Genomic DNA, 15,314 nt, shown 5'->3' with positions numbered 1-15,314 from the left:
TACTTGCCTAACAAATTCATGTCTCAGACTTATATGTCTGGACTTACCATTGTAGGTACCACTGTAGGCCCTTGACAGAGTTGCCTCACTATTACAGTAAATGGAAATTGGAGGCATAGGACTAGGCTAAAGTTTTATGTCCAATAATAAATTCCTAATCCATTCAACCTCTTTTCCAGCAGCCGCTAAGGCTATGAATTCGGATTCCATGGTCGAGTGAGATATAAAAGTTTGTCTTTTGGATGCCCAAGAGATTGCACCCCCACCAAGGACGAAAATCCATCCAGATGTGTACTTGTTATCTCCATTACTGGTAATCCAACTTGCATCAGTGTACCCTTCTAGTACAGCTGGATAATCACAGTAAAACAAGCCAAGTTCCAAGGTTCTCTTGAGATACCCAATAACTCTCCCAATTGCCTTCTAGTGCTCTGCACCGGGATTACTTATAAACCGATTGAGTTTACTTACTACAAATGCAATATCAAGTCTGGTACAAAGCATAACATACATCAAGTTTCCTACTGCACTAGCATACTCAAGTTGTGCAATTGCTCTACCAGTATTTTCTACTAGCTTTATACTAGTCATATGGCGTGCTATATTCTTTAAACCCTAAATGCTTAAATTTCTCAAGTACTTTCTCAATATAATGTGATTGGCTTAATGCATAGCCCCTACTATGCTTTTTAATTTGTATTCCCAAGATGGTATCTACTTCTCCTAAATCTTTCATCTTGAAGACAGAGGATAAGTAGTTTTTAGTTTCATTTATGCCAACCATATTTGTACTCACAATAAGCATATCATCAACATAAAGACATACAATTACTCCATAATTTTCAGTGAATTTTGAGTAGATGCATCTATCAGTACTATTATGTTTAAAACCAAAAGCTAGAATACAAGAATCAAATTTCTCATGCCATTGTTTAGGTGCTTGTTTTAATCCATATAGTGATTTAACCAGTTTACAGACTTTCTTCTCGTTTCCAGGAAGAACAAATCCTTCTAGTTGTTCCATGTAAAACTCTTCATTTAAATCACCATTTAAGAAAGCAGTTTTAACATCCATTTGGTGAACAGACAAGTGATAAATGAATGCTAATGCTATGAGTGTTCTAATAGAAGTTGTTCTAGCCACTGGTGCATAGATGTCAAAGTAATCAATCCCTTCCTTTTGACTAAATCCTTTGACTACCAATCTAGCCTTAAAAGTTTGTACAGTTCCATCAGTGTTGTATTTTCTTCTAAACACCTATTTACATTTTATTGGTTTTGATCCTAGAGGCAGGTCTACTGGTACCCATGTGTTATTTGATATTATTGAATCCATTTCAGCATTTATAGCTTCCTTTCAAAAGGCAGCATCTCTAGAGGTCATGACCTCACTATAGGTTTTTGGATCATTTTCAATGTTTAGGACAATAGGTATCTTATCTAAAATCTTCTCTCTATCAGCCTCAACCAAAAATACAATTGACTGAGTGGAGATAAAATTTGAACCTAAGTGTTTCTCTATTCTTTTTCTTTGACTTCTTCTAAGTCCTATTGTAGGTGTTACAGTTGTGTCATTTCTTTTTTCAGTCTCATTATTATCAACAGGTATTGAGATCTGAGTTTCTTTGTCATTTTCTGTGGATTCATTTTCTGTAGGTTCAGAACACAGTTTATTTTCAAAGAATTCAACATCTCTAGTTTCAATTATTATGTTGGACTCTAAGTCTAGAAGCCTATAGGCCTTGTTATGTTCTGCATATCCAACAAACATACCTTTCTTAGCTCTGAGTTCTAATTTGATTCTTTTAGGATCTAGAACTCTATAATATGCTAAGCACCCCTACACTTTTAGATGTGCTAAATTAGGCTTTTTTTCTGTCCATAATTCATATGGGCATTTGTTATTAACTCTAGAAACAATTCTGTTATGTAAATGGCAGGCTGTTAGTAGTGTTTCGCCTCACAGGTTTAAGGGTGCATTAGCTTTTAACAACATGCAGTTTATCATTTCTGCAAGTGTTCAATTTTTTCCTTTCAGCTAGGCCATTCTGTTGAGGGGTATAGGGAACAGAACACTGATGTATTATTCCAAATTCTTCATAGAAATAATTAAACTCATTTTTAAAGTATTCAACACTCCTATCACTTCTAAGGATTTTAAATTTCTTTTCTAGTTGATTTTCAACTTCAGTCATATATAGTTTAAACATGTCAAAGGCTTCATCCTTAGTTCTCATAAGGTAAAACATAGGTGAAGCTAGAAAAGTCATCTATAAGTGTTATGAAGTATCTCTTACCTCCTCTATTTAATACACCATTGAGTTCATAGATGTCAGAATGGATTAGTTGTAAAAGTTGAGAATTTCTCTCAACACTAGGAAAAGATTTCTTAGCCATTTTAGATTTTACACATATTTCACATTTTTCAGTTGATTTATTGTTGTAAGCAATTATACCTAGTTTGCTCATGTTCTTTATAGATTTAAAATTCAAGTGTGCTAATCTATCATGCCATAAAGAGAAAGAATCAACAATATAAGCAGAAACTTTTCCTTCATTAATACTTAATTTGAACATACCATTACAACCATATCCCTTTCCAACAAACATCCCATTCTTGGATAGGATTAGTTTGTCGGATTCAAATACAACTTTGAATCCCCTCTTACAAACAAGATTTACTGAGACCAAGTTCTTTCTAATGTCAGGAACAAGGAGAACATTCAGGAGAGTTAGTGTCTTTCTGGAGGTGAAGTTCAACTCTACGCTGCCTCTTCTAGCAACTTTGGCACATGTTTGGTTTCCCATCTGTACCTCCTGGCCATCAGTCACTTCTTCATATGTCTTGAACAAGGACTTGTCCTTGCAAACATGGACTATGGCGCCTGAATCAAACCACCATCCAGAAGACGATTCTACCATGTTGACTTCAGTAATCATGGCCACGAGATTGTCTTCTACCATGTTTGCAGACTTGGTTCTGCCTTTCCGATGTCGGCAGACTCGGACATAATGCCCCATCTTTCCACAAACATAGCAGGATCCTTTCTTATTGTTGCTCTTCTTGAAGTTCTCATCCTTTTTCTTTACTTGTAATGCAGGGTTAGTCTTCTTCGATCTGTTTTCCACAAAATTGACCTTAGAGTTCAGCATACCGGTCAGGGTCTTATCCCTACTATCTCTAATTCGAGACTCTTCTTCAATACGAAGGTGTTGTTGAATTTGCTCCAAGGTAAGTTCTTCAGCCTTGTGCAGAAGCTTCTTCCTGTAATCCTTCCAAGAGGGTGGAAGTTTGGCAATGATTGCTCCCACTTGGAAAGATTCAGGAAGGATGATGTTAAGGGATCGAATTTTGTTGAGTATCACCTGTAGTTCATGAACTTGCTCTAGTATGGGTTTATGGTCGTTCATGGTGAAGTCAAAGTATTCTGCAATAAGATACTTATTCGTACCTGCTTCTTGCACCTTGTATTTGAATTCCAGGGTCTTCCAGATTTCTTTTGGAGATGTAAGTTCCTTGTAGAAGTTGTAGAGCCGGTCTGATAAAGCATTCAGTATGTGTCCTCAGCACAAAAGTGAGTCCTCTTCTCATTTTGCTCTTTCCTTCTTTAGTTTCTCTGAGTCTTTGTCAGTGGGTTCAGGAAGTGATTGCAGATTCAGGTCCAGCAGATAGTATAGCTTCAGTGTGGTAAAAAAGAAGTTCATCTTGTCTTGCCATCGGCTGAAATTTGCTCCATCAAACTGGTCTAATCGAACAAGATCTTGGTTCATCATCTTGATCGAAGTCATGCTTGCTTCTGCCTCCATTGCAGTATAACGTTCTAAAATTGTTGGAGAAGATGGGGTCATTGTAACTTTGGAGGAGAAGCTCTGAGGCACGTCTGAAGACACTGTCTTTAGAACGTTATTTGCCCCCACTCAGTTTTACTGAGTTTACTGTTGGGTTACAAGCAAATTCGTTCCCAGGATACAACAGAGCCTTGGACGAGAATCTGCAACCAGCAAAGTTGAAGAGTCTTCAAAGAAACCTTCTGTGAGACTGTAGCAGACCGGACTGAGAGAGAGAGAGAGAGTGAATTTCGAAATTGTGTGTTTTGGAGTCTGATTCATGCTCCTTAAATAATTTGTGAAGAGGTATGAAGAAAAGGTACGTGCTGGTTTAGAGAAGGCAAACAGTCACAATTTCAAACATTGTGACTGTTTAAAAAGTAGTTAACAGTTGGTGACTGTTAACTTTGAATTGTGCCTCTTGATCACACCCAACCGAATCGTGACCGTTGATCTCATCAACAGTGATAAACGCACCAAAACCAAACGCGAAGTGCGAGCAAAGTGCGCCTCATTGCACCGCACACACGCGTGCGCGGTATCGAATCCCCATACTCTCCTCTACTAATTCTAAAGAGTGTAAATCAGCTCCTATTGAAATACTGAAAACAAAACTTATAATTTTCCAATGTGGGACAAGCTCAAAACTGGGTTTTGTAAGAGAAAAACAGATTTTTTCAATCAAGTGTACAGGTGCAATTTCTCATGTAATTGATCAATCAAACTCATTGGATTTAATCTCTCATGAGATTAAAATCCAACAAAGACACCAAGGAGAGAGGTCGTAGTGCCGGTGCAAAGATTATTACACCCCTAGAGGATGGAACCTGTATTGAAGAAGTAGTAGTAGCAAAGGGAAATAATGTACCCCTTGTGTGATGAACTATACCCAAGAAAAACACATTGAAAGGATAGAAACTCAAGTTTATGCTTATTGTATGGTCACAAAAGTGGATAACGAGCACACCAAAAAACTTTTAAATGAGAATAGTCAGGGGATCATCCAAATACTTTGGCATAAGGGGAGATATTAGAAAGTACTGGTGTAGGCATTCTATTGATAAGGAAAGCAGCAGTCTGGGCAACATCATCCCAACAGGAGAGAGGCATAGAAGCATGACACAATAGAATAAGAGTAGTCTCAATGTTGTGAGATGTTTCCTCTTAGGAGACCCATTTTGTGCATGCAAATGGGGGCAAGAAACACGATAAGTTATACCATGTTGAACTAAATAGGATGAGAGTGAACGATACTCACCACCCTAGTTAGACTGAAATTGTTTGATTTTAGAAGAAAATAATTGTTCAACATGTAATTGAAATTGAATAAATATTGACGATGCATCAAACTTATTAGCAATAGGAAAAAGCCAAATGAACTTACTATAGCCATCCATGAATAAAATATAATATCTATAGCCATTAATAGAAGGTTCAGGGGAAGGTCTCCAAATATCTGAATAAATTAAATATAATGGTTGTTGTGAGGAGATATGAGAATGTTTGTGCAGAAGCCGATGTACCAGGTGGGAATGCTAAAGACTCCATGAGGATGCATATGTACCAGGTGGGAAGAGTTGATAGAGTCTGCCCTTATTGAAGTCATGCAAAAAGGTGTTCCCCGAGGACCAATCCTTAACAAGAAAGAAAGAGGGATGAAATTCAAAGAAGCAATCATTATCTTGGGCAAACTAGCTTACAGAAAGAAGATTTTTGGCAATGTCAAGAACATGGAAAATAGCTTTCATATTAAATAGCCAATCATTATAAGTAAAGGATGAGTTCCCAACATGAGCAATAGACAGACCTATGCCATTCCCAACGTGAATCTAATATTAGCCATTGTACTCTGAATGAGTTTGTAGATAATTCATATCTAGCCTGAGATGATTTGTGGCGCCAATATCTAGATACCAGGCTGCATCAAAGGTACTAAGCTCACCCCCTGCTTGATACGCATTATGCAAGATCTAAAAGGTAGAAATAAAATTTATATAAATAAGAAGGGTGTTATAGGTACTTAAAATTTTTAACATCCACTAAAATTGAGAAGTAAAACTTTCACTTTTTACATAGGGATATGGATAAACAGGCCAAAGTCCATGCCGGATGGTGGATAGACCAAGAAGGGCCATAGTTTGGTTTCCGTCTCAAATATATGGGAAAGGTTTTGGTCTATATCTTCAGAGTAGAGGAATAAGCTCACCACAACTCAGTTGAAATTTTTTAAGAGTTTAATTCTAAGGGGGTCTGCAAGAAAAATGGTTTGAGACTTCTTGCAAATGGACAGGAGGGAATTGAAGATGGTGGAGTACTCGGTACATCTTCTTTAGGGGAAAGGTTTTGCTGGAGGGGGGTGAGTTTGGAAGTTAGTGCGTTAGCCAGAATGAGCTAGATTTGTTGATGGAAGAGTCGAAGGGAGGAGAAAAGGTAAGAGAGCAGTTGTTTCAGAGGGTGATTAAAGTGATTGCAGCAAGCTTGGTAAGGTAAGAGAGAAGTTGTTTAAGAAAACAATGGTCGAAAACTTGAAGACGGCCAAGACTATGGCTGTGTTTGGTTGCAATGCAAATGCAAATATGTATATTGCATATTTACCATTTTTTCAGTTCATGAATTCAAACACAGTTCACATTTTAAATTGTTTTTGCACTCATATTGTTTGTTTTAAGTGTGGGCCTATCATTAAATGCTCCAACTATCTTATGCTCCAATGCCTTAACTTTGATCGAAAAATTAATTATCAAAAGAACACAAAATTGTATCAAAAAAACAAGTACAGTAATATTCTCTTCTCAAAGTACAAAAGCGTCATAAAATACATTTTTAATCTGATAATCATTACTTGTTTACATATCAAATAAAGGTTCGCAAATGCGAATACCCCGGTTCACATTTGTATCGTAAACAAACGGAGCCTATGGGTTTGCTTCTTTTTAGAGGGAGAAAGTGTGAAATTTTTAAGAGCCTGGAGAAGGAAGAGGAGGTTCCAAGTGGGACACTCTCAAGGGGGAGAGGAGGACAAGGAAGATAATGAATCTTTGGTAGAGGCAGATGAAATTTATAAATGGGAGGATGAGTGTCATCCAAAGGAAGGGGAAAGAGAGGGAGGGGTAAGTAGGTGCGAGGAGCTTTTGTGTTTGAGCGTAGGTACTCCATAGATTTTCTTCTTCTCTAGGTGAGTATGTTGTTTCTTAGCACGCCTATAAAGGTGAGTTTGCTTAGATAAGGGATGTTTTGAGTTTTGGGAAGTGAGTTTGCTTAGATAAGGGATGTTTTGAGTTTTGGGTTTTGGCTTGTTTTTGGTTAAGTGAGCTTAGCGCGCTATAAAGTTGTATTTATGTTTTCTTTTCCTTTTATAAATTCATTTTTGCTAGTTATCTTGAAAAAAAATATGGATAAGTATATATAGTTTATTGGGTATGTTATTAGCCTTTGCTTAAATCCTCATATACCAATTTATCTTTTTATCACTTAAATACAAGCAGTAAGCTTTGATAGTCCTAGGATTGGCAATTTTGACACCAACCCACTTGACCCACACACCTAATACCCCCCATATGCCATACCCACCCAATTCAATAGTGGGTCAAGATGGGCTGAATGACCCATAAGGGTCTCTCTCTCTACTGCTCAGATCTACCTTTGAAGTTTGTTGCCGCACCACCACTCTCCTTCTCTCACTAACTCATATTTTCTGTTCGAAGATTTGAAATAATGATGACTATGATAAAAAATTTCAGTGATTCTTTTTGTTTGTGTTTTGAAATATTTGCAATGTCTTGTAAATCCGTGCAACTTGAATCTAGAATGTAAATGCTGTCATGGGCTCTACAAATTTATGCCAAAATATCTTTGTAAATTTTTATCATTGAAATACATTTTGAAAAATTGCTCCAATATTTTGTGGATGCAATGCCCAATTTTGGTTTGATTTTTTTGAAAAATTTTATCATTTTATTAGTTTGTTGTCCACAATTTTTTACTTTTTTTGCTCTAATATATAACTTTTGAATTTTATCATTTTATGTATTTTTGCAATTTTTTATCCCATCTTTATATTTGTCTAATTTTGTCTTTTTCAAAATTCTTGTATTTTTTTTTCATTTTTAGTGCTTTGCTATAATTTCCATTGTTTTTATATTTTTTTTGCATTTTCTATTTTCTACAATCTATACATTTTTTTGTATTTTTTGTTATTTATTTTCAATTTCTTTTTTATTCTATAATTTTAGCTGTTTTTCTAAAAAAATATTTTTCTGATTTTCTTTTATTTTTTGAAATTTCTGTAGTTTTGTAATTTTAAAATAAATTCTTTATTTTCTGAAATTTTTATTATGTTTGCAATTTCTATAATTTTTAGTATTTTTGGAAATTTCTTAATTTTTATGTTTTCTATATTTGAAAATATTTTTTGAACTTGTTTCCTTTTTCATGTTTTTTAGTTAAAATATGTATGCATATATTTTACATTTTTCTGTAATTCTCTTCCAAATTTTGCATTTTCTGAATTTTGTTACAACTTTCTTGCATTTATCTGCAATTTCCAATATTTTAATATGAAATTTATGTTTTTTACATTTTTATAAATTTTTTAATTTTTAATTTTTATTTATTTAAAAAAGTGGAACTTTTTATTTTTAATTGAAATATATAATTCTATATTTTTATGCAATTAAAATAGAGAAAAATTGAAAATTTATTCTACTTTGAATTAGAGGATTAAATGGATGGGTTGTGATCCACCTTGAACCACTCGGGTGGCAGATGGGTTGGTGGGTCAATATGGGTGGGTTGGTACTCAACCCACACCCAACCCAACCCAATCCACCCATTTGCCACCCCTAATACAGCCCCATTATTATTTGACACCGCACATCTTATACATGTGGTTGGATCTACTCACAACAAAATATTTTTCCAACAAGTTCTAATATGATCTATTTTCGCACATCTTAGAATGAGGCTGGGACCCACACCTTGGTAAAATGTGCATATTGATCTTGTTGAAAAAATATTTTGTTGTGACTAGATCCTATCTGGTTATACATCATGGGTCCTAGTTTCTTGGTGAGATGTGCAGTGTCAAATCATATTAGAAAGTTGTTGGAATATGTTTTGTAGGTAAGAAATCCTATTGTGATTCCTAATGCAGTATGGGATTCAACCCAACTGAATAAACATTTATTAGGTTGGTTTCCAACAACCCAACTCAGTTCGTATTTATGAAGATAGCATCAATTCAGGTTTTTTGTATTTATATATCTATCTTGGTTTGCATTTACCAAGTTAGCGTTCTAGAGGGATTTTTGAATTGTATTCAATTAGGACTTTCTTTTTTAAAGAGATTTAATAAGATTATAGTAAATAATGTTTTAGGAAACTTCTTTATAAGTAACATAAGGGTGTAAAGAAGTCTATATAAAGAGTAACTAGGGCAAAGATGGGGCAATTTTTGGTCGATTTTCTCTTAAGTATTCAATGAAGAGTTGTTTTTCCTATTTATTTTGGCTTTAGTTCTTTTCTTTGAAGCTTCTTTTAACATGATTTGTTTTTTTAACCGTGCCAAATCCAGATTTTGTCCTCAAAAAATTGGTTTTTAAATGCACCTCACAACACTTCAAACATGCATTGAGCGCATCTTCCTACAAGAAATGTTCCCAATGCACGTACCACTACAATATTGTTGCAATGTGAGGACAAAATCTGATCTCTCCCAACTCGTCCTATCCACCTTTAATACCCCCTCCCCTCGTAACTAGAGGCAAAGGCCTCATTTCCGCACTACAATTAATCGCTGATCCCACCAACAAGGCCACCAATCAGTTGGGCTGTTTGCCTCTACTTATGTGGTATCATCACTCATCATATAATGATATAAATGCAGAATGCAGAATTCTTATCCAACTTCGAATCCAATACTACCTTATACTGGTCAAAGAAGGAACATCTCTTAATTTAGATATAGAGTAAATTGCTGAAACCTCCCATGAAGATTTTGACAATTGCTGAAATTTCCTTTAAAATTTGATAATTGCAACATCTTCCCTGAATTTTTTGACACAGTTACAAGTAGATATTTTCTTTTAAAATCTTTTAACAAGAGGCATGAAAAATGTCTAAAATACTCATACAATTTGTTATGGTCACACCATCCGACAAGGCACCGCGGCGTAGTCATAGGCAGCAGCTGCACAGCAGGCCGCACAACAGTGGGCACCGCTTGGCAGCACCGCAACATACACCGCCGATAGTGCGCAGCACGCATCGCCAGGCAGCAGCACGCACCGCCGCACCGCACGGCAGCACGCACCACAGTATGGCAACTATACCGTACGTGCGAATGCGCTCCTTTGACGAAGGCAGGTGGGCTTGGCGATGTTGCTGGGGCTTTACCGAAGGCCTTGGCTCGGCGTGGACATAAAGCTATGGTTACGGCACCACAGTATGGTAACTATACAGAAATCCAAGAAACAGGAGTGTGCAAGAGATGTAAGGTGGAGGGGCAGGATATAGAGGTAATTTTCTTCCAAGCTTATACTGATGGCATAGATTTTGTGTTCATGGACAGCCCTATGCTTCGTAATATTGAGGAAAATATATATGGGGAAGGCCGAGAGGATATTTTAAAATGCATGGTCCTCTTCGGTAAGGCCGCCCTTGAGGTCCTCGACTGTAAGCATACCCGGTGCATTCTTATGATCCACAACATAGCACACCGAGGTCGTGGTCCAGTACGTGATTTCTGTTATGTGGATCTTCCACAAAACTACTTCAATCTATATGACCCAGGAGGTAGGGAACACTTCAATGGCCTTGCGGCTGGCCTGAGTGCAGTAGAGCGGGTGGTCACTATAAGCCATGGTTACGCCTGGGAGCTGGAAACTAAAGACGGTGGCGGGCGTCTACATCAAATAGTCCAGCGTTATGCACTGAGAGACGGGGCAGTCCCTGTTGTCCATACTATTGGTGGACTAAGAAATAGCATGCAGCCGTTTGATCCATTCGCAGAGACCCAAGCCATGTATCCTGAACACGAGCTTGGGGACAAGCTCGTAGTCCGGGAGGGGTGTGATGTTATGGTCACACCATCCAACAAGGCACCGCGGCGCAGTCATAGGTAGCAGTCGCACAGCAGGCCGCACAACAGTGGGCACCGCTTGGCAGCACCGCCACATACACCGCCGATAGTGCGCAGCACGCATCGCCAGGCAGCAGCACGCACCGCCGCACCGCACGGCAGCACGCACCATGCACACGCCCGGCACCGCACGGCAGCGGCACCATGGCGCACAGCACGCACCGCCAGGCAGCAGCACCATGAGGCGCGTGCACGGCAGCGGCACCCTGAGGCGTGCGCACGCACTGCGCGGCAGTAGCACTGCGCGCACGCACCGCGCGGCAGTGGCACCATGAGCCGCACGCACGCACCCGGCAGTAGCAGTAGGGTGGGGCCCACACGACAGCTCATAGGGGTGGGCCCACCCTTATCCGGACACATCTAGCCAACTCACCGCCAGCTTACCTTATCCTTATCTTATCCCTTATCCCTTAGCTTATCTTAATCTCATCTTTATCTTATCTTAAGTAATAGTGAGTTACCAATAGGAGTAGGTAATTAGGAGTTTGAGTTCAAATTGGAGTTTGAGTTTAATTAGGAATTTCCTTCTGTAAGCTCCTATTTAAGGAGCCACGAATTGAAATAAAGCATTCAGTTTTCCAGCCAAGAAAAGAGTGAGGAGAGTTTGGGTGGTCTCTTGGACAAATCACCCCAAGGGAGAGTTCGGGTGGTCTCTTGGACAAATCACCCATTCAGTTTCCGTAATCGGGTCTGCAAGCAAGGGAAGGCGCAAGGGGAAGCAGGGCTTTCACACCGTGGACCGACCCGTGACGGGATCCTACGTGCGGGACCATAACAAATTACAGTTGAGGCTGATTTCTACTGAAAAAAACCAATAAAAATTTTATGAATAATAAAAAATGAGAACTTAAAATTGTAACTTTACCTTTAAACGATTGATATAAAAGTAAATTTAGAAATTAAATAAATTTTAGAAAAGAGATTAAAAGAATTTAAGGTAATAATTGATATAAAAAATAGAAAATAAACCTATTAATCAAAAGTTATTGCATGAATATTTTAGACACTTCAGAAGGGACTCTATCTTTAAACTATATGAAAAAGTTGATGGGAGATAATTACAATTACCAAACTATAACAGAAACTTCAGCAATTTACCCTTAGATATATAATCCCATATTCAGACAGAGGTGGCTTTAGTGAGCGAACTAGTGGCGTCTTTCTCATGAGGAATCGAACTCCTCTGGTTAATCGCCGGACACAATTGAACAGAGAATGTCTTTTTGTCAAATTAAAATGAAAGCTAATGTCGTCTCAATGATCGATACAAGTTCATATGGTCCCCAAGCCCGGGCGTATAACTTTGCAACCAGCGGTCATTCACAGCCACCGTATTACAGCAGCTGTCAGCGTTGAATACACGTATTTCGCCTTTTTGGCTTTCCCAAATTTGACAGTTCCTACAGATTATTAAATCTCAACTTACACTTATAATTATCAGGAAATGAAGTAATGTAAATGGAATTCAACATGATTAGATAAAGTTTGATCATGCGAAGGAAAGAGAACGGGCCATGTAAATGGAATTCAACATGATTAGATGATAACGCGTTAGCTAGCCGACTACTGACCAAGCAAGCCACCCTGAAAAGCTACTACGTACTTCCTTGCCTGCTTATAAAAGGACGACCTTGCTTTGTTCTTTCTCTTGCATTCTTGTTTTATCTCTTATTCATTAGCTGTTTGACAAAAAGCTTTTCCCTTCTATTCTTGTATTACTTTGTGTCATCCCTTGCTTTCTGTTCAGAGAAAGAGAGAGATTGGGTTGGTACTTGGTAGATATACCAATATGGATTCAAGAACTGCTTCCCTACCATGTTTAGTTGTTATCATGCTTCTGGTGTCGTCAACCACACCAACTCAAGCACAGTTGACGCCTACTTTCTATGATAATTCGTGTCCGAGGGCACTTAACACCATCAGAACTGTCATCCGATCTGCCGTCTCAGCGGAGCGCCGAATGGCTGCATCACTCATTCGCCTTCATTTCCATGATTGCTTCGTTCAGGTACTTGTCATTTTTCTTTCCTTATTCTCCCAATTAAACATCGTAAGTTCTTAGTTTCTCTGATCACCTTGTGATCATCATTTTCCAGGGTTGCGATGCATCAATTTTACTTGACGATTCTTCTTCAATCAGAAGCGAGAAGAATGCTCTCCCTAATCAAAACTCTGCAAGAGGTTATCAAGTCATAGACAGGGCGAAAGCTCAGGTGGAGAGCATCTGTCCCGGTGTTGTCTCATGTGCAGACATCCTTGCTGTGGCCGCACGGGATGCATCTGTCGCTGTGAGTACTAAAATCATGCTCTTCTTTATAATGATTTTCTCCCGTAAGGACGTTTGAATGATCAGCAATCACTACTAAACGATGATCTAGATTCAGTCATTCATATATATATTTCTGAAAATTAATTCAGGTGGGAGGCCCATCATGGACAGTGAAGCTTGGAAGAAAAGACTCCACCACTGCAAGCCCAGACCTAGCTAACAGCGACCTTCCAAGCTTTACAGCAAGTCTTGACACACTTATCGACCGGTTTGCCAAGAAGGGTCTCAGTGCAAGAGATATGGTTGCCCTCTCAGGTTCCCACACCATTGGACAAGCAAGGTGCCTGGCATTCCGAGGCCGGATATACGATAACTCCAGTGACATTGATGCTGGCTTTGCAAGCACACGAAGACGTCGTTGTCCTACTGACGCCTCAGGGGATGGCAATTTGGCCCCTCTCGATTTGGTCACACCCAACTCTTTTGACAATAACTACTTCAAGAATCTGATCCAGAGAAAGGGTCTCCTTCATTCTGATCAAGTTCTCTTCAGCGGAGGATCCACAGACAGCATTGTCACTGAATATAGCAAGAACCCTAATACTTTTAAATCAGATTTTGCCTCTGCCATGATAAAGATGGGCGATATCAATCCTCTCACCGGCTCCTTGGGGGAGATAAGGAGATTGTGCAGTGCAGTTAACTAATTCGAATAACCAAACACTAATTTAAAGAGCTGTGATATATTCAATTTGTTTGTACCAAGTGTCAATATGATATTATTCATCAAAAGACTGTTGATATGAGATTTATTTTTCTTCTGAAATATAAATTGTGTAATTCCTGAAAGGAAGTTGTAATATTCTTTTATTAATTTATGTGCGAAATAATTATATTAACTTTCACTCTGTATAATTTTCTTTGGTTAATTACTTATACTAAAGTATTTGACAATTACTTAAGCTATCCCTGAGTCCCTAACCTTTAAAAACTCTACGTAGTTAGTTGACCATCAGAAACCACGTAGGAACAACGTCATACGTTTAAATTTTCAAAAGCCCAATTTTTCCCCTTAAGTTGTCACTGGGTACGTTGGGCTTCTGTCGTTGGGCATGCTCTTACATGAACTGACCTGGCACACCGCACACCCAAGCACCCATCCTGCACCCCCTACTCACCCCCCTGGCCCCTATAGGAAACCCCATACTCAAGCCATCCCCTGCATACCTTTGCATGCCCATGGACAAAAAGCACCATTGACGATGTAAAAGTTTTTGGAAGTGGGAGTGTATTAAGTTTAGGATTGACAACAAGGCGGGACGGGGCCGGGTTTTGCCTTCCCTGTACCTGACACCGGATTGAAATTCTCACCCCGTCCCTAGCCCGGGCCGGGTTGGGTTTGGGTCAGGTTTTGTCTTTATATCAACAGAATATATTCAGGCCCGAATCCGGGTTGGGTTGGGTCCAGGTCAGGTTTTGCCTTTATATCAATAGAACATATTCAGGCATGAGCCCGAGCACAGTCTGACCAACGGACTTAGATCTTGAGCCCAAGCCTGTCCCTCATATAAAGTCCAAAGCTCAGCTAGGGAATTGAGAAAAAAGAATTTTATTTTTTTATTTAACAACAAACTGATTTATTTATATTAAATTGACTTCAAGACTGAAAAAATACTCAAAGATCTCACTATAACTTGAAAAACAAAAAAAAAAGAAGATGAACAAAACATATATATTATTTCATTAAATAAAAATATATTTTTATTAAATAAAAATATTTTAAGGTTGGGCTTGGGCTCAGACCAAGCTTTATTTTATAAAACTTGAGCCTGGCCAAAAAAATTGAGCCTAGTGTTTAAGACCTGAGTCCAGGCCCAACTAAGAGCGGGTCGGGACAGGCCAGCCCGTCAGGCTATCCGACCCATGAATAAGTCTATTCCAAACGGGCTGGCACGAAGGGGAAGTGCTTTTGGGTCTACCAGAAGGTCCCGTAAGATTTTGTTTTGACCTAGCATATTATTGATACGAAATAGTTAATGAGAATTTTCTAATGGGACATTCCCTTCACTAATTTATGTT

General features: G+C 38.5%; 1 protein-coding gene across 1 annotated transcript; it reads left to right on the top strand.

The window, feature by feature from the left end:
• The first annotated feature begins 12,402 nt into the window (after nucleotides 1–12,402).
• Nucleotides 12,403–14,368, top strand: LOC104606996 (lignin-forming anionic peroxidase-like). The gene is made up of 3 exons (XM_019199374.2): nucleotides 12,403–12,974; nucleotides 13,063–13,254; nucleotides 13,385–14,368. The coding sequence occupies exons 1-3, from the start codon at nucleotides 12,756–12,758 to the stop codon at nucleotides 13,940–13,942; spliced, it is 969 nt and encodes a 322-aa protein (XP_019054919.2). The 5' UTR covers nucleotides 12,403–12,755; the 3' UTR covers nucleotides 13,943–14,368.
• Nucleotides 14,369–15,314: the final 946 nt, after the last annotated feature.

Source organism: Nelumbo nucifera, chromosome 4, assembly GCF_055504915.1.
Source record: "Nelumbo nucifera cultivar China Antique chromosome 4, China Antique-T2T, whole genome shotgun sequence".
NCBI classification, from domain to species: Eukaryota; Viridiplantae; Streptophyta; class Magnoliopsida; order Proteales; family Nelumbonaceae; genus Nelumbo; species Nelumbo nucifera.
The sequence above is the reverse complement of the archived record's forward strand: the minus strand, read 5'-3'. Positions and strand labels throughout refer to the sequence as shown.